Below are 18318 nucleotides of genomic sequence, written 5' to 3'. Positions count from 1 at the left end.
TGTTAGCACGTTCAGTGAACTACACATTTGGTGAGGCAGTAATGTTTATATTTTATTTGTATATCTTTCATATTTCTGTCAAAAAAAATGAGAAAGTTTCAGAATTTATGGCAGCGCTTCTTTTGAAAGGTAACCAAATGATCCCTGCATTGATGTTCTCCATCTTCACCCTGGCAGAGAAAAGGATTCCAGTAAACTGGTGACTGAAACATCATCTGTGTGAGTTGCTGGTATGATCTAATGCCACTTTGTCAGATGTCTCCTTTCTATCACCATTATGCACACCTGTGGCATTGGTACCCTTATACTCCAGGTGTCAGAACATAGAGAAAGTTTGTTTGTTTGTCCAAAGTCCACTTTACTTGGCTGGAGGGCTGATGACGGCATACATTTCAGGTTTGGCAGCATTGGTTCTTTTTCTCTTGCCAATTTGTTTTTCGCTTGATTATTGCTTTCACTCACTGGTTAGATTTAGGGACTGAAAATAACTTAGTTAACACCACCATAACACCATGCTGCACAACAGTAACCCAGTTGGGACTGACAGATACTTCTCAATAATGCAATAACCTGCTGTGTCAGGGAACAGATGCCCTAAAAATCCATGTGCATCGATGAACTAAGCCTACAGCTTTGAGAAAATGGCACTAACTGACATCCTAGGGATGAGAATGAGCTGGGATAGATGGGTTTCTCTGCGATGTCACTGCAGAAATGCACATACCACTGGAAGGCAGAAAGCAGCGTTTTTTTATGGCACATCTAGTAGAGCAAGGCTTCGTAGCAAAAGCAGGTGTTGTGCACCAACAGCAAAAAACATTTATACAAATATTCTGAAGAAAGATTGCAAATCCTCGCTTCAAAAGGGGTAGACTGGAACCTGTGAGTGTGTATAGCTGTGATGGTCTTGGGCATATCAAAATTCAGTTTAAGTTTAATTACAGTTTTAGGCAGGCACTGAATCACTATCTGTGACCTAACAAGCCATCATAGGTGTCTTGTGTAGCGCTGTATGTTTAAATTACAAATTTAAAAATACTTCACAAGTTTTGTAATACATCTGATGAGGCCACTGACCTAAACACTCGCACATGTTCAAGCAAGAAACTATGGAGGAGGCAGAGGAGTAAAAAACAGGTAAAGGTAGAAAGTAAGAGAGAACAGGGAAAGAACGAGGCAGAACATGAAAAGTGGCCATGATGGAAGCCTGCGTGGGTCTGAGGAAGAAGAGAAGACAAGTGGTAAAAACTGAGGGGGCGGGGGGGGCCTAACAAAAACAGCAAAGCTGAAGAGAATGTGGAAGGGCACAGAGGAGGGAAATAATACCAAAGTGGGAAAGAGTAATAAAGCAAAGAGATAGTGTGGGAGCGGGAGAGAGAGAGTGTGTGTGCGTTTAACCAATCTAAGGTGTAGTATAATTGAAGTGTGTGTTTTCAAGGACAGGTAGATATTGGTCCTGAGGTGGGAAGCTGCCGACTCAGCAGGTCTGAGTTGATTACATCCTCTTTCTACATGAGGAGAGGAGAGGAGTAAGACACAGGAATGGAAAAGGTGAGATGAGAATAAGAGAAAGGAGGAGGAGGGGGAAAAAGGTGAGGGGGAGGGAAGTGACTGCTGGTTTTTACAACACAGAAGCAAAGTTACACTGTTGCAATGTCCCAGCAGTTATGGTTCTATACCAAGTGTGCCGCAAATTATTGATATTTCCATCCAATGCAAACATATTCACAGGGTTATAATGGCATCATTTTTAAAGTGGAATTCCAAACTGCAAAGCCACGAATCGTCACAGTGCAACCAGCACTATGAAGTGACTATTATGTAAAATAATAACATAGTATTGTTTAATTTTTTGATCACCGTTTCATCAGTGATCACAGATTCAGAGGTAATGGCTTTACAGATTATCTGGATTATCTGTCCTGGTCAAATTACAGGATGCTGCTACCTGGATCTGTGGTCTGACTGTAAAACTGTTTCATTTTTCCTAACTTTCTGAAACAGTCAGTGTAACAACCAGATTCCCACTTGATGTAACAATCAGCCAACATTGTCCTCTTTTGTGCAAGACGGAGCCCCTATTCAGACAGGATATATTTCCCTAGGGGTATGTGGGGTAATTTTAATATTACATGCACTGGTCAGTAATTTAAATCCAGCCCAGAGTGTATACAGGTTTTTTTTTAAAAATCCATCACCAGTAATAATTATAGCTCGAATTACCTGCAGGTTTGGACCCCACTCGCTGGAGGTCATCACGTAAATCTGGAGTTTTGGGAGTTTTCCGCGTTTTCTTTTCCTCTCTCACATTTTATCATTTCAGTGTGAACTTTGACTGTTGTGCAAAAACAGAGGTTTTAAAAAAATGTTTTGCTATTGTGTTATAACCAGCAACATGTTGGCTTGGCTGAGAATTAGAATGACAACACAGAAATCAAAACTGAGTGTACAAACACCTGCCAACTGATTACTTACCAAAGAGTTTTCAAACAATTTCTGCATTATATTTCTTTCTTTAATCGATTTACCGTTCTATGAGGTTGTCCTGATGAACGATAGATGAATATATTCTGATCTATTTCAGCATGTATTCCCATGTGAAACAACAAGTTTATCATGTAAATGTTTATGTAAATCAGTACAACATCAGACTTATATTATACAAAGTATTACATTATACATTCATAATACTATAATACCGGGACAAAAGAGGACAGGAACAAGCCAAAAATGCAAGTCACAATACTCGAAGGAGCTGCAAGACAAACAACAAGTGAAACACAAAAAGCTTTCACAAATTGCATATAGGATGGACCGTTGCTGGTATACAACTGGCAGAAAAAAAAAACTGCATTAGTTTATGTAAAATCAGGAAATAACTAACAACATGTTTGTGCTGCTTTCCGGTCCCTTATAAAACTGTTTCAGCCGTGTGCAACATCATTTACATTTTCATACATTTCCCCATCTGGGACAAAACCAGAGTCTGTGTCAGAGTGGCGTGCAGGAAATTTACACATTGTTATTTGGTAACGACGTACAAACTGCTGCTGCCGCTGCCGAGGCTCAATTGTTGGCCAGAGACATTTTCGATGCATTTTCTTCCCAAAGACAAATGTAAATTCAGTTTGAAAAGGAAAGCAATTTTCACTCACACACACATCAGCAGACTGTTTTTGCTTCCTTCTCTGATAACCGTGTTTACATGCATGTCTGGACAAAACCAATCTGTTGAAATCACAGAGGGAACCACGAGCAAAACTCCATGTTTGAAACAAAACGTAAAGCATCAGGACTGTTTTGTTTTTTTCTAGCCCAAGCTGTTTCCTAACAACGTGTCAAGATCTGGCCCAAGCTTGAATACTCACAGCTATACAAAAAGCACCAAACCACCGACTTGCTGCCAAAGCCTCAGACCAGCCCCCCACTCTCTCTCCCTGCCTCTGTGTCTCTCTCTCGCTCATCAGAACGGGCTAATGGGACATTTTATTGTGTTATTTTGCTCCCGGGGAGGAAGGAGAGAGGAAAGGGGGAGGGAAAAGGGCCTGTTTTGGACACAAAGCCAACTTTGTGCTTTGTGGTTTTTCTGTTGTTTCTGAAAGTTCGCCAACACTATCGCCGCCACAGCCTCCTTTTCTCTCGGCTTTGCTTTCTCTCACCCTGGTTTTCCTTCTGCTCTCAGTCTGTCCTCCTTCTTTTTCCTCACTTTGTGAGCAAAAACAGATTCTGCCCTTAGACAAAGTCAGGTGTCTGCCTGAAACGATGTCAGATCTTACAGCAAACAACTGTTGTTCTAAGTAAGGCTTTCAAATTCGACTTAGTTAAAAATAAAGATTTACCATTAGTGAGAGGCAAAAGCTTGTCAGTCTTACAAACTTAATCCCCTTTGAAATAAGAAATTTGTTTCGTTAATAATTTCTGCAATGCTGACATTTCACTTGATCCCTGAAAATGTTCTTGAATGGTTCAAACACTGGATATTAGTGAGCGTAAAACTCCTTTAAAACCACAGTTAACCTCTCAATTCCTGGGCTGCGATTTTTCTTGATACTGTGATATTTCTTGAAGTGAAATTAAAACAAAAAGAAAGAAAAAAATAATAATTTTACCAGAGACCCGATCACTTGGTCAGGGCAACGTCATGAACAAAAGCTAAACTCCATTATTCTGATGTGCTTCTAGTTCACTTGTTACATGAACTGTCTGCAAAAACAACTTTCACCAGGCTAGCATGTATTAACAACTCATGAACAGCTGCACGCGGGTGTCACGCTGTGGGACGACAGAAAAGACACTTCAGAGTCAGAGTTATTACAAATGAGCAATATATGCACGCTTTGTGAACAGTTACTGTTTTTGAAGCGTTACCTCAGAAGCTAAGGAAACTTTAGCTTCCAGTTTTATTTTGGATCATTTTCTGAAACAGTTGAAACTCATATAAGTCACATATAATCAGCATTCATGAAACAGACCTTTACTAACATGAATAACCCAGATATGTCCAAGTTTTCGGTGCTTTTGTAGTGATTAGGTTTTCCCTGACACGACTATGGTCCTTAGAAACAGGAGGGTGCGTTTAATTCAGTTTTCGTTGTTACTTGTGTGTTTTTTGAAGGCACACTTCAAAAAACAGAACTAGAATTTGATTCTTAACCTGAGAGGAATCTTGTAGTTAGTCGAACAAGAAAATTTGAGTTGTCTAAACTTTTGTCCAAATCTGTAAATGTTAGTAAAGCCAACTGAAAAAAATTCAAGTGAATCACAATAAAAGCTTCTGAATCACGTTCACCTGAATTTCTTACATTTTCTCAGCTTGTTGTTTTTCACAGTGTTCACGGGTTTACAATATAATCACTTAAGATTTTTTCTATTCCAGTAAAACTGAAAAATCACATTTTCTTTTTAAGCGTGTTTTTTTTTAAGTAGAGTGAGTCATTGTTAAAAAATGATTTAAAAAAGGAAAGATAAAACATGTGAAAACAACAAAGCATGTGGAAGGCATAAGTGGAGCATTTTTATCTGAAGATTCAACAGTTGCTCCTACTGTTGCAAACAATATCATCATTGTCTCTGCAGAACCACTAAGTATGAAAGTATGCCCAATTCTGAGTCTCAGATTTTTTACAAAAAGTAGTGAAAAAGTCTCATTTCATGCTCCTTTTTAAACTACTTTATTAGTTGACCTCCTAAAATATTCACTTGATATATATTAAAAACAAAAATGACAAAGATTAGGTTTCTTTTTTTTTCATTTTAATAGATAAATGACTTAAAAATATGTGATTATCAAAATAGCTCATTACTTTTATGTTACTCATTTATAAATCACTGAACTAATCATTAAAACACAATAACACATTGCACCAACATGTGCTAACAGAAAATTTCAACTAACTTAGCTTCTTTAAAGATCAAACATCCTCACATTCACCTAAAAGGTCAAAAGTGAAAAAAGTCAGCTGTAAAAGCTTCTGTTTGCTACACTCCATGTTGCATGTTCTGCCTAGCCATCGTCTGAAGTCTTCTAATAAAGCTGATTAAGTAGAAACTGAATACAGTTTCTAATAAGAATTATTTTGAAATGCTGCCAAGTTGTCAATAACATTTCCATTTTCTTTATCTGTAGGATTCAACCTTTCGTAAAAATGAAGTCAGCTTTATAAAAAAAAAAATCTATGAATAACACACACACACTTGCAGGTCTGGCTTTGGGCAATCAGGCAGGTGTCCCCACCCGCCTGCCTCCTTTAGGGCAGCTAACCAAGCTCTCCTGCAGGGCTTTAAGAGGCTCTTATCCAGCCTGCGGATGAGTTTGATTCATCCCAACAGTTGTCCGCTGGTGAGAGCCAATCAGGTCGATGAGTGAGTCTGCCATCACTCATATCCCACTCTCTCTGCCATCTCGCACTGTCTCTACACCATTTCTCACTTCCTGGTCTCTTCCCTTCTTCTTATTTTTGTATTTTTTTCTTTTCATCCTTATTTTTTTAATTATTTCCATCTTCCACAAAATCTTTACTCCACCTTCCATATCTAAGTATTTCTAAACCATCTCCGTGGACCATGTGCACCAGACTTATCTTTTTTGCACAAAGCTAAAACTATTTCATTAATAAATTCTCTGATAAAAATCTCATTATTACATTGGGATTACTACGTTTAATAATCAGTCCAATTATCAAAGCCACAATGGGGTATAAATCTAAATGAAACATTACAGGTCGCAGAAGGACAAAAACACAATTACACTGAAAATATATCAATAAATGTCTTGTTCACATAGCCTAGAGTGCCTTGTGAAGAGGTGTCATGCCTGTTTTTGGTAAGCTTTACAGACCAGTTGGAAATCATTGCTGAGTAGTAAATCTGTGCCAACAATACTGCTATGGGTTTGGTTAGGTGTGCATATATCTATCTATCTATCTATCTATCTATCTATCTATCTATCTATCTATCTATCTATATATATATATATATATATATATATATATATATATATATAGATAGATATAGATATAGATATAGATATTCCTTATATAAGGAAAAAAGAAAGAAAAGGATTGGACATCTTGAAGAATAATCTGGGTTTGTGCATGTTGCCAAAATTATGGGGACGTTTGATACCATGCTTAGGTTAAAAGGATGTGCTTTGGGTTTGACAAGTTGTCATAGGCACACTGACTCTTGTTCAGCTATCACCCAGTCACCATTTCTTTCACTAAAGCCGAACACCATTAGCATCCTTATCCAACACACGGGGATACCCTTTTAATGTCATTTTCCCAAGTTCATGACAACCCACAGAGGTTCTTATTCTGAGGTCTAGAGGTGATGCAATCTCAAGACCTTAACCCTCAAACCAAGATTTCTAGGCCTTTATTTTTTTTACTATTTATTTTACTTTTATTTTAACTGTACATTTACAGCCCCTGTTTGGTTAGAGTTGGGCACTTTCAACTGCATAAGTAAGTTACATTTGGTTGCCACAAATACACATCGTTGTTACCATGGCGTCTAGTTCAGATGCTGGACTCGAATTTCACTTACAACTACGTACAAGTACTGTTTCCTGGAGAGTCAGCGTCTGAAAAACTGGAACTGAGAACAGGTTGTAAGTTTAGAGTACAGTCATGCTGAGCTTCTTTAACGAAGCAAAAATGCTTTTGATTGTTTAGAAATTTAAATCTCTCTGCTGTACTAACGTCTGATGCTATTTAGGCCCATCCATTGGCACCAACCTCCTCCTTACTTATGCTTGGGCTTCAACACGAGCATGAGTACATGAAACAAGAATTCACTGAAATATCTGATGCTATCATGTCTCGTTCAGGTTACAGTCTTCCCTACAAAATTTTCTTTTTCAATTTTTACCTTTTTTAGTCTATTTTTTCCTAACCTTGCTCCCAAAACCATAAATATATCATTTTCCCCTCCTTACTGATTTTAATGTCCACCTCTTTTCTGCTTTTCTTCTCTCCCCATGACTTTCTCTCCCTCACCGTTGCTTCTGTTCTCCTCTCCATCATCTTTCCATCATCTTCCTCTCCAGAGCCACTGTAGTGTACTGATAGTGGGAGCACTTGTGCAGTCGGCTATGAAGTCTGTCCTCCTCCTTCTCCTCATACGTCTATCCTCACTTCCTTCCTCCTGATCCCTCTCTCTCTCTACCTGAAAATTAATTTGGTCTCCTCGAGATGCCTATCGGCGCTGAAATGCCCCCAGAAATAGATCCACAAACAGCGGCTCAGCCAAAACTCTGCTACCTGACAGCTTTTAGCAGGAATACTACTGGATGGATGGGTGGGGGGAGGGGAGCAGATGGAGAGATGAACGGAGGGACGGATAGATGGATGTAGACAGGGAGTAAATGGTAGGACCATGGGGCGTTAGTGGGAGGAATGGATTGATGACGACAGAAATTAATAGATGGATTACCTACAAATTTCTACACTTTATTGCCTAAACAAACCATCCGTTTTTAGATTGATTTCCTTCCTTCTAGGCAATCATTTCTTTCTGTTCATTTCTATGAAAATCAGCTCTCGGAGGCTCGAAAACCTGCTGCGGAGAGACATAATTCATCACAATAAAAGATTTAATCACCATTTTTCCATCCATGTTGGGGCATCATCACATGGTGCAGTAACACAGAAGCAGATTCAAAGACCCCTTTGGGTACCTTCAAAGACACATCTGAGACTTGAGAGTTGGGGGCCAAACAATAAGTTAATCCATGACAACTAAAAAGAAAAAACTAGAGTTGTAAAAGTCCAGCTGTCAGTCAGAAGCACCTCAATATCACATCTTCCACCAGGAAAGTTTCCTTAGTAAGTATCTTTAATGGTAGCTGGGTAACGTTGCAGACAACCTGACAAAGGGAAAGACTTTTATTTTTATATTTATTACCTGCTTGCCCACTTGGAGTAGACATGGCCAGTTGGTGCCTTACAGTGGTGACAAATTGGAGGGTACGCTACATTTACTGAGATCCTTGCCTACATGCTCTGATGTTAAAATATCAAGTAATATCATGTGATGTTGACCCTCGTATGAAGATGGAGACTTGCATAATAATAGGTATGAGAAGTAGTGCAAACTCTGAAATAGCCAGTGATGGACAAAGTCTCCTCGATGCTAGCACCGCTGCAGCAACATTTGGCTTTCTTGCCCAAAACAGACACAAGCAGGTGGTGATAAACTCATGAAATCCAGCAGTTAGCGTCAGAACAAAGTTTTAATCAGGATGCCCGGCAGGTAAATCTGACTAGGTTTTCAACAAGCAGAAAGCTGTGATGTCGTTTTTCTTCTTCTTCTTTGGAGAAGAGGATTTAAAAAAATCCAGCCTCGTGGAAGAAATCACAAACTTTAACCTCACTAAATAGTTAGACCTTTGTACAGTCTCAATGTGTTTTACAAAAGGTTTTTTGTCTTTCTCTCATTACGACTCAAGAGGATCAGGAGGCTTTTTTTTATATGAAACTGATCTCCATCACTAATCTACAAAATAACTGGGCTGTTATTGCAATTTTCTTTTTGGTTTTTAAATAAGAAAAAAAATTCAGTTGTTGTGGAAACCATTTCACTAATTCGCTTGTCTCATTTGAGCTTCTGAGTTTCTCATCTCCTCGGGTCACAAAGGGAAGCACAAACTCCCGGTGCATGTGTGCAGCAGAGTTTCAACCTCAGCATGTGAGGAGAAAACCTGAGGTATGAAACAAGTCTTACTCTCAGCAACAAGACAATAAGACAGCAACAACTTTGTTCCATCAAGCTGGAGCTTCCTGCCTCTTCATGTCGAGAGAAATTAAAGGATAAAAGCTCTCGGTAACAGAATCAGGGAAAATGAAGCTTGGACAGCAGTGCGGTGCAATTTCAGCTCTATACATTTGACGTCTGACCCTTCCGCCTGGTTTCTGCTCTTTAACGGCACACATATGCAAATAACCTGCTGTTAATCTGCAGTTCAGCACTGACCTTATACCCCTGACTTTAGGTCGCTCAATCCAGTGTATTATGCTCACCTGCATCTGGTGTTAACTGTAAGAGTTCCTTCTTGTGTTGTTCACTCTGGATAAGAGCATCAGCTAAATGGTTTTCGTGCTTACACTCCTCAGGCTTTCAGGAGAAAATGAAACTACAATTTAAAGGTCTGTATACCAACTTCAGGGCATCTTCAGTCATGCTGCAGTTCAGATGTAGATGAGGAGTGAAACACTTTGATTCAGTACGGCTCAGCAACACCGTCACAGCAGCTGTGCGATGGTGCTTTTGCTCCTGTGCTGCTCAGGTTTGTCTGGGCTCGTTCTGCAAAGACGCCACCAAACAAGAATTTTGTCAGTTTTGCGATCACTCACTATGGAGGCTGAGAATTTGCTCAAACAAACTGTGCAGTGGCCGAGACAAAAGCTGTCACTGTTTTGCATGAAACCGTGCTATAATCTGACTATCTTCCAGGGAAGCAAACAGGATATACAACCTCTAGATAGTTGTTACACTGAATCTTAGGGCATTTATGTCTGTTTATAGCAATTTAAACACAACGGTCCTCAAGCACCTACGTCCAGTAACACACAAGGCCACATTCCTTAAATGAAAAGGCTCAAATGATAACAAGAGAATTCCTTCGCTTCACGTTTCAGCTGCTCATCAGTCTGCCACAAACGCAGTGGATGCTGTCATGTGGATGAACGAACGCTCCACTAAAATAAATCTGACTCAAATCAGGGAGCTGTGTCTGGCTGCATCAAAGCACTGACTTTCAGCAGGCAATCCAAAACGTGTGAAAGACAAAAAGATATAGATTTAAAAACTTTCCTTAAGATTTGGTAAACATTCAAACCCTCACTAACATTTCTCTGAGTGTGCATTTTTATTTTCGTCGGCTGCAGTTTTGTCAGAACAGGTGGTGCTGATGGTGAAAGAAGAAAACCAGCGACGCACCGACGCAGGAAAGGGCCGGTCAAGGAGCGGACAACCTCTGCAAGCTGGAACAAAGTGATCTGCTTTGCAACGAAAGACATTACTGTTGAGTTTACAAAGAAAAATTATAACAATAACAATAATAAAACACCAACTGCTTTTCATCACCCTCTATTCACATTCACCTGCCACATCCTTTCAAACTGAAAACAACAAACAGACCATAAAAACAGAGAGAGAGAGAAATTGCACAAAAGCTTCTAGTAAACACATGCTCTTGTCCTGTTGGGGTGATCATACTTCTAGCTCTGGTTTCTTGTTAACACAGACAGTACTGCAACATACAACACCGCATTCCCTGTTCATCCCTGTGATACACTGATTCACTGCCACAAAGGCTTCTGAAATTAAAACACAACAGAACTGAGCAGACGCGTAGGTTACATTTAATTGCTTGCCATCCCAAATCCAACAGGTATAAAAAAGGGGAAAAAAATGTAGATTTCCATAGAGAACATGACACCACCACGCATCACACACTGAATAAAATACAAGGAGTAAGCATGTAATTACTGGCCATCCTTGAAGCAGCGGTTACATAGAAGCTATAGCAGATACACCAACAAGAACTGTGTTCCTCTGTAAAAGATCAGCTTTGACATTTGAAAGCATGGTGGATATAATAATATTAACAGCAGATTAAAGAAGACATACACACAAATTTAAACATGTCAACAAAAATTCAACCTTAAAAATCAGAGCAGGTGAATCGCCTTTGAGGTCATGTACAGGTGTGCTTTGTGTGACTTGAACAGGTGAGTCCATGTACATCTCTCCACATTAAAGATCACTGGCAATTCTTCAGTGACACACGCGCGCGCGCACTAGTGTTGGAGTAGTAGAATTGGCCACAAACGCACACACATGCACGTTCGGTTGCACATGTTTTCCACGACACAACGCACACACCTTCCTTGCTCGGAGCATCAACACACTGCATGGCTTCCTAACATGCACGTGCACCTTTAGGCATAGAAACACACACACAAATACACACACACGAGTCAGAGCAAAGACAGTCATCTGTTTCCCTGAGAGTCAGCCAACCGACCTGTTACCCAGCAGCCACACGCCTCTTCGTCTGACACACACACACACACACAGAGGCGCGCACGCGGGCACGCACAACTCGACTCTCCTCTGGAAAGGGTAACAGCGTTCCTCCTGACACCTCCAGCCTCAGAATAAAACGCAAAGCGACACGGAACAGCCAGCCGGGCTGCCGGTCTGCGTGCAGCTGTAAACATGCATTGAAGGAGAAGTGTGTGAGGGAACAAAAATCCAAGCCCCGTTACCGTTCTCTCCGCGTCGGGTCCTGCTGGATGCTCGGCTTGGTGGGCGCCATCTTCCTACAACAATTATTTGATTTCTTACTTTCTCTCTTTTCTTTTCTTTTTTTCCCCTCTTCTCAGATTTTTGTGGACGCGGAGCGGCGGCGGTGCGCTGCGCCCTGACAGCAATGCGTCATGGTCGGTGTGTTAAGACAAAGCCATGTCCGTGTGTGTATGTGTGTGTGTGTATCTGTGTGTGAGTGAGTGAGAGAACGTGTGACTGTGTGTATGTGTGGTGTCAGCAGCCGTGCGCGATTGCGCGTGCGTCTAATGCTTGTCTCGCTCTCTCTCCCCGCCGCCGCTCAGGAGCGTGGAAACAACGGGTGGTGGAGGCGAAGGCAGGGACGGGGCTGCAGCAGCAGCAGCAGAGGCATGCCGAGCGGAGTGAGGGGGGAACCCGGGGTGGATGCCTCTCAGATCACCGCCGTCTCTCCCCTCCTCGTCCTTCTGTCTCTCTCCACGCACGCACAGCTTCGGCTTTTTTGGCACTACAGAGGAATTTCCCGCTTGCGCTCCGGAGGAAGAAAGGAAGGAAGGAAGGAAAAAACAGAGGCAAACAGAGGCGTCAATTCTTTACATTCTCGCCGCCACTGCAGCGCCTGTATCCCCGTCAAAATCCCCGCGGCGGAGCGTCTCTCGCCGGTCAGAGTGTGTGTGGCTTTCGGAGCATTTTCCCTCCTCTGGCTGCTGACAGGAAAAAAGGACAGCACACATCTCCGGTATTTTCTCCAGCCCCGGCGCAACAACGCCACTCTGTTGCAGTTGGAGTCTCTCTGTGCGTGTGTGTGTGTGTGTGTGTGTGTGTGTGTGTGTGTGTGTGTGTGTGTGTGTGTGTGTGTGTGTGTGTGCGTGCGTGCGTGCGTGTGTTTATTTATTTATTTTTTTCATTTCCTCCTGTATACAGGTTGCCCTGTGGGTTAATTATCAAAAAATGTTTTACCACCTAAATAAATTTTTAAAAATGTAATAAAAAAAGAAGAAAAGAGAAAAGCACGAGACGTTGAGTGGAAAGAATGATGGGTGATTTACTTGGATTGTTTCCCTGTAAATCAGATCTGCACACCTCCACCCTCCACCCCCTTCACCTGGCTTCCTTCACTGTCAGTAATAAACACATCACGGCAAATGTCTCACTTCAAATTCCCAACTCAGCTTGTTGTTTTCGTTTGTTTTTGATATAAAAATAAATCAGCAGTTTCCTGGTCATCTGACGAGTCTCTGTCATGAATTTGATACTGAGTTTGCGAGCCTCTAAATTGAAACAAAGTCCCCTTCTCCATCTTCTTCGACTAAATAAATCAAATAACTTGCTCGGTTTTTTTTTTCTTTTTCTATTTTTCGTATTTCAGGTCACTGAAATATATTTGCCTCCAGGCTTTGATGTTTGCGCGTCAGCAAATGGCTCATTATCGTCCAACAGAAACTACCTTTTACTTCTTCTTTCCCCTTTTTCATTCATTCATTTAAATTCCACCGTTTTCAGTGTATAATTCATTGTAACCTAATCGCTGTGCTGTGTGATTAACCCCCTGGCTGCAGCCCTAGAAGCTGAAAAAGCCTCCCTCTCTATACCAATGACCTGTCAAGGTCAAAGGCATGCTGGGTATTCTCCACACAAACACGGGGTTACAGGCGGCGCAGTGGCAGAAAATAAAGACTGAAGATGGGGGAACCGTGACCTCCAGCCGGCGATCGTCGGGAGCTGTGAGCCGTTAGTGCCCATGTGCACTAACGGATTCTTAGAAGACCTGAACGTGTGCGGGCTTCATTTTCACCACTTTTAAGAGCCGCTGCTGTGATTTACGGTAAAAAAAAAAAAAAATGTAGTTGCAGTTTCGTATCAGAGCTCAGGTCTCAATAACCAGAGGTTGATTTTTTTTGTTACTTCGTCTCTGGCTCCCAGTTTATCCAGATGTGATTTAAAAAGCTGCTTCAAAGTAACATTTTCTTTTGATCACGCCAAAACCGGAAAGGTCACAGATCTGACCCTCATCAGTACACCTTCACAGAGCCCTAAAGTGAGCTTACTTCGTTCAAACAGCATAATATTGATAAAGATAGAAATATAGAGATATTTTAGAATAAACATATTTATTCTATGGGTGTTGGTTTCGTGTAGATTGAGGGTCTAGTTTTACTCTAGCTGTGTGGCCACTTTGCGCCAGACCAGGTCCCGAGCGTTCGCTCTTTTCTTTGAGGTTTGGCTGCTCCTTCTCTCCCCGTCTCAGCCCTGCTTACTGAGAGCTGTCAAACGGAGGCGACGTGGATAATGGAGCGTAATGTATAAACATATTAGCTCCCAGCTGTTGGTGGAGGGAAACATTATGTATGGAGAGAGGGAAGAGGGGCAGCTCGGTGAAAAGACACTGCGTCTGAAGAAAAACTGAGCCTCTGCGGCCGTTACAGATCTACACACACAAACACTCAAACTGGGCCCCATGTGCCAAATTGGCCCTTCCCAAACTGAGGTCTTAGGGGCCTCAAAGGTCCTTGAGGAGTTCAAACAGGCCCCCAGCTGCCGATGACGACACAGTTAAATTACAGCAGGTTTTATGTCAGTGGAAATGATGCGAGAACGTGCCACGCCACTACTCTAATCCCTTCAACTGTGGACACAAACAGTCCACTGCCCAAAATCCTCCCTTATGGGGGTCTGAGGTCTATGTGCGCCCAGACGCTTTGCTTTAAATAACAATACAGCCCTTATTCGCCTTGTATTTGTTGCTTTAGAGGGCTGAGACACTCTCAGTGCACTCGGAGAGGCCCCTGCAGTGATTTATGTCCTGTTTGCTCCCCACAGCTTTTAGACTTTACACACACATACGCACACAGAGCTATGCCCCATAATGTGGAGAGATTGTCCGGTAATAAGGCAAGAGTGTGCGTGTGTTGGGGTGTGTTTCTGCCCCCTGTGGCTCCAGATGATTAGAAAAAACAACCCTACTGAGTGGCCGGACAGGGAAGCAATCATTTAGATTCAGAGTAGAGGGGGGAAATAAGGGAGGGGGGGATAGGGGGCTATGACTGAAGTGAATTGTCACAAGAGAGCAGGTTGGATTCATGACCAGCTGGAAAACATTCAGCACATTTTTGTTTTTCCTGATATAATCCAATATGTTTTCGCTGTTATTAGCAGGACATCATCCCCAGTTTTCCATTGAATTACCTCGACTTTATTCCAGAAGTCGTGTTTAATACTTGAACCTCATTCCTGAAGATATTTTTTCACTAAATCTCTGCAACCTCATTCCTCCGTTTCTTCCACTGCTGCTCCATCCTTTCTGTCTTTGCTGAGTGCACATGTTTTTATACTTTTCTTCACAAATTTGCTTTGAAACACAAAAAATAATCCCAAAACAAACTGTGGATATTGACCTTAATCCTCTTACGTGGCATTAAAGTCACAATATTCCTCTTTTGCTTGTGGATTTGATGGAATAATTGAAAAGGAACGGCAACTAACTGAGAAAATATTTATCCCAACGTATTCACTCAAAGAATAAAAAAAAATCCTCTCCATCTAGTTTTACACATTTCAAATGAGTTTCGTGTATTCTGGGGTTATAGGTGATTTTCACAGGTTTGATTTAAAATCTCAACTGACGATGAAGTTTTGCTTCATGATACCTTAAAAAACGACTTCAAAAATACTAAACCAAAAAGTGTCCACTGAGTTAGAGATGCCCAACTGTGCCTGAACATAAAACATCCCACGAAGGGGGAAATGATTGATTTCAATAGATGTTAGTAGGTTTAAATACTTTTATCGCAGTCAAATCAATTATAGGAGCACTAAGGAGTTTCGATGTGTTACTTTTCCAAGATTTCTTTTCAACTCCCTTCCCATCCTACGCTGATTCCGCTACAGGTCGTTAATGCTGTAGATTTCCCACATACCTTTGTTGGTAGGCGGTGATTCCCTGCACGCTCTGCGGGGTCCCGTTCGTGGCTCCGGGTACCGGCACGGGCACCCGACCCACCGGGGGTCCGGTCACCATCCCCCCTCCGCCGCCTCCTCCTCCAGCTCCGGTTCCTCCGGCCGCCGAAGCCGTCACCTGGACGCTGAAATCCGGGAAGATCCTGATCATGGTCCCCGTCGTCTCCGATGCGCTCCCGCTTCTCTACTTTAACAACCTCCTCCGGCGCTTTCTCCCAACACAGACCAGTCACCGAATACTGGGATCAATGGGATCAATGGATGTATTGATTCAGCAATTAAAGATAAACAACAAGTTTCTTTTTGTTGATTTGTCTTCTTCTTCTTTTTCCTCCTCTCTTTCTAACCTTTGAAAATAACTCTCAAGAAAATCCGGATCACGGTGCGTAAAACAGTCACAATTCAGTGAATCATTAGATAGCTGAGAAGAGTGAGTGTATAAAGCGCAAAGACAAAATATAATAAACCTTTTCCTTAATTGTTTCCTCTTCTTTCTCCTCCTCTCGGCTTTATCCTTGAGAAATAACCCGTGTGCTGCTCCGGATCATGGTCCCGGAGTGCGCGCAGTCTGCCTCTTCTCTTTCCACCTGCTCAGCAATCAGCGGGATCGGTGGATGTAAGAGGTGATTATTTCACCGACTGGAGACCGGCGGACAGCCGTGTTTGTGCTGCTGTCTGCCGGTGCAGGAGCTCCGGACTCTCCTCTCTCTCACGCGGGCACCGCCGCCGGCATCCCGTCCCCCGGCTCTCCTCCGCCGGGTGTGTGCCGGTTGGTCTTGTGAGTGTTGTGGGAAGAGCAGACCTGGAGTGGAGCAGTCAGTCTGTCAGCCAGTGAGCGCGCGGCTCTCAGCAGCACGAGCTCTGCAATGACATTGGTGTAATACAGTGATACAGCAGCGGCGGCGGCGGAGGCAGCGCCAAAGTATGTGTCGGTATGTCGGCGAGAGCCTGCGTGTGTGTGCGCGCGCGTTTGCACTTGTGTGTGTTGTCCTCTGCGCCCCACTCACACACGCACATACAGAGAGAGAGAGAGAGAGGAGAGGGAGAGAGAGAGAGGGAGAGGGAGAGAGGGCTGTTTGTTCAGCAGGACGGCATTTCCCCTGGCTTTATTGTGTAGAGTAACTGAGAATCAGTTTCCTAGACTTTTATTTTAAGTCGGTTTGATTTGGAGCATTTTGTTTATTCCAACAGTCTTTCGGAGCATTTTTTAATGTGTTCAAACGTATAAAAGTAAAAAGGTCTTTAAAGTAAAACAGAACCGTTTTAAAGATTGTTATTGCCTTTGAAAAGTTAAAAAAAACACGTCTTTAAAGAAAAAAAGACAAGCTTCACCGTGCGTAACGCCAAAAACTCCCCACTTCACTCAACAAAATAATTTAAAGCACCACATTTGAACTGAGGATACAAAAGTGGATACAAGATGTATCCAGACTTCAGGACGTTCACTTTTCCCCGTGCTGTGTGTGTGTATCAGCTTACTCTGGGAATTGAGACGAAATAGTGCGGGTTTCTGTGCCCAAAAAGACGCAAGAGCTGCGAAGCCCGAAGAGTCTCTTTAAGTGCAAATAAAGGAGCTGTGCTTGAGCGAAGTGTTTTGTCATCATCAGGTGTCTGTGCGAAAGTGCGTTGAGTATTTTCTCTCCAATCTGTTTTCTGAACAGACAAACCAGCTCGACTGTCCTCTCCCCATTCACTGAAGCGCCGTGTGTGATCAGACTTTCGAATAAAGTCGAATTCAGCAGCGCTCCTCCTCAGACTGTCTCCTCCCCTTTCTCTCACTCACACCGGCTCTCCGCCCTCACTCTGTCTCTCTCCTGCTCACTCACACAAACTCGATGCTACAAGTAAAAGTTCCCCAATCAAGTAAAAATATTTATTGTACAGTAATTATAATTATTTTTTTTAGCTCACTATAGTCTCGGGTAGGTTCATGTGCAATGAAACAGAATGCTTTATTTTTTCATTCAATTTTTGTACAGCCACCATTGGGTGAGAGGCGGGGTGCATGGTGGAGAATTCTCACAAAAATACGGTAGAAAAGACGAAATGCTGCTCAAATGTTAAAGTTTACAACTAAATGTATAATTACTTTCCAGCCTTGGCTCATTCAGGCTACTGTAGCATTTTCAGTCCTTGTGTTATACTCCATTCAGATATGAAGGTCATGGGAGTCTGAAAGCCCAGAAAAACAAAGCCAAAACCTGCAGTTCTTCACCACTGGCCACTAGAGACTGGCTCTAAAAGGAAGTCAGTCCATAGACTTTCAATTTAAGAAGTTCAATTTTAAAAATAATTAAAAAATAATAATACTAATAATAATGATAAAAAAAACATTTCGACCTTCATAACAAATATGTGCATTTTGTATTGCTCTTTATTCTGAATAACTTTAACACTTAAAATAGGGCGTTCCCACACAGCCAGTGAGCTGCTGCCAGTATCTGTCTGCTAGGTCAATGTGGCTAAGTCACTGAATTGGACTACTTGTCTATGTTTTTGGTGTTGGTGCCTTTTCGAGCGTTGTTATTTTAGTTACTTGACAAAAAACAGAATCTGCTGGTACCAAGCACA

At 42.0% G+C, this 18318-nt stretch overlaps 1 protein-coding gene across 1 annotated transcript in view; it reads right to left on the bottom strand.

Annotated features, from left to right (window-relative positions):
• Positions 1–17458, bottom strand: part of LOC120740294 (neuronal PAS domain-containing protein 3) — a 381289-nt gene extending 363831 nt beyond the window's left edge. The window contains 1 exon segment of the mRNA XM_040042549.1: positions 15708–17458. Within this exon segment, the coding sequence (XP_039898483.1) occupies positions 15708–15898 (191 nt within the window). The 5' untranslated portion in view covers positions 15899–17458.
• Positions 17459–18318: the final 860 nt, after the last annotated feature.

This window comes from Simochromis diagramma, unplaced genomic scaffold (assembly GCF_900408965.1).
Source record: "Simochromis diagramma unplaced genomic scaffold, fSimDia1.1 OVJJ01000304.1, whole genome shotgun sequence".
Lineage (NCBI taxonomy): Eukaryota > Metazoa > Chordata > Actinopteri > Cichliformes > Cichlidae > Simochromis > Simochromis diagramma.
The sequence above is the reverse complement of the archived record's forward strand: the minus strand, read 5'-3'. Positions and strand labels throughout refer to the sequence as shown.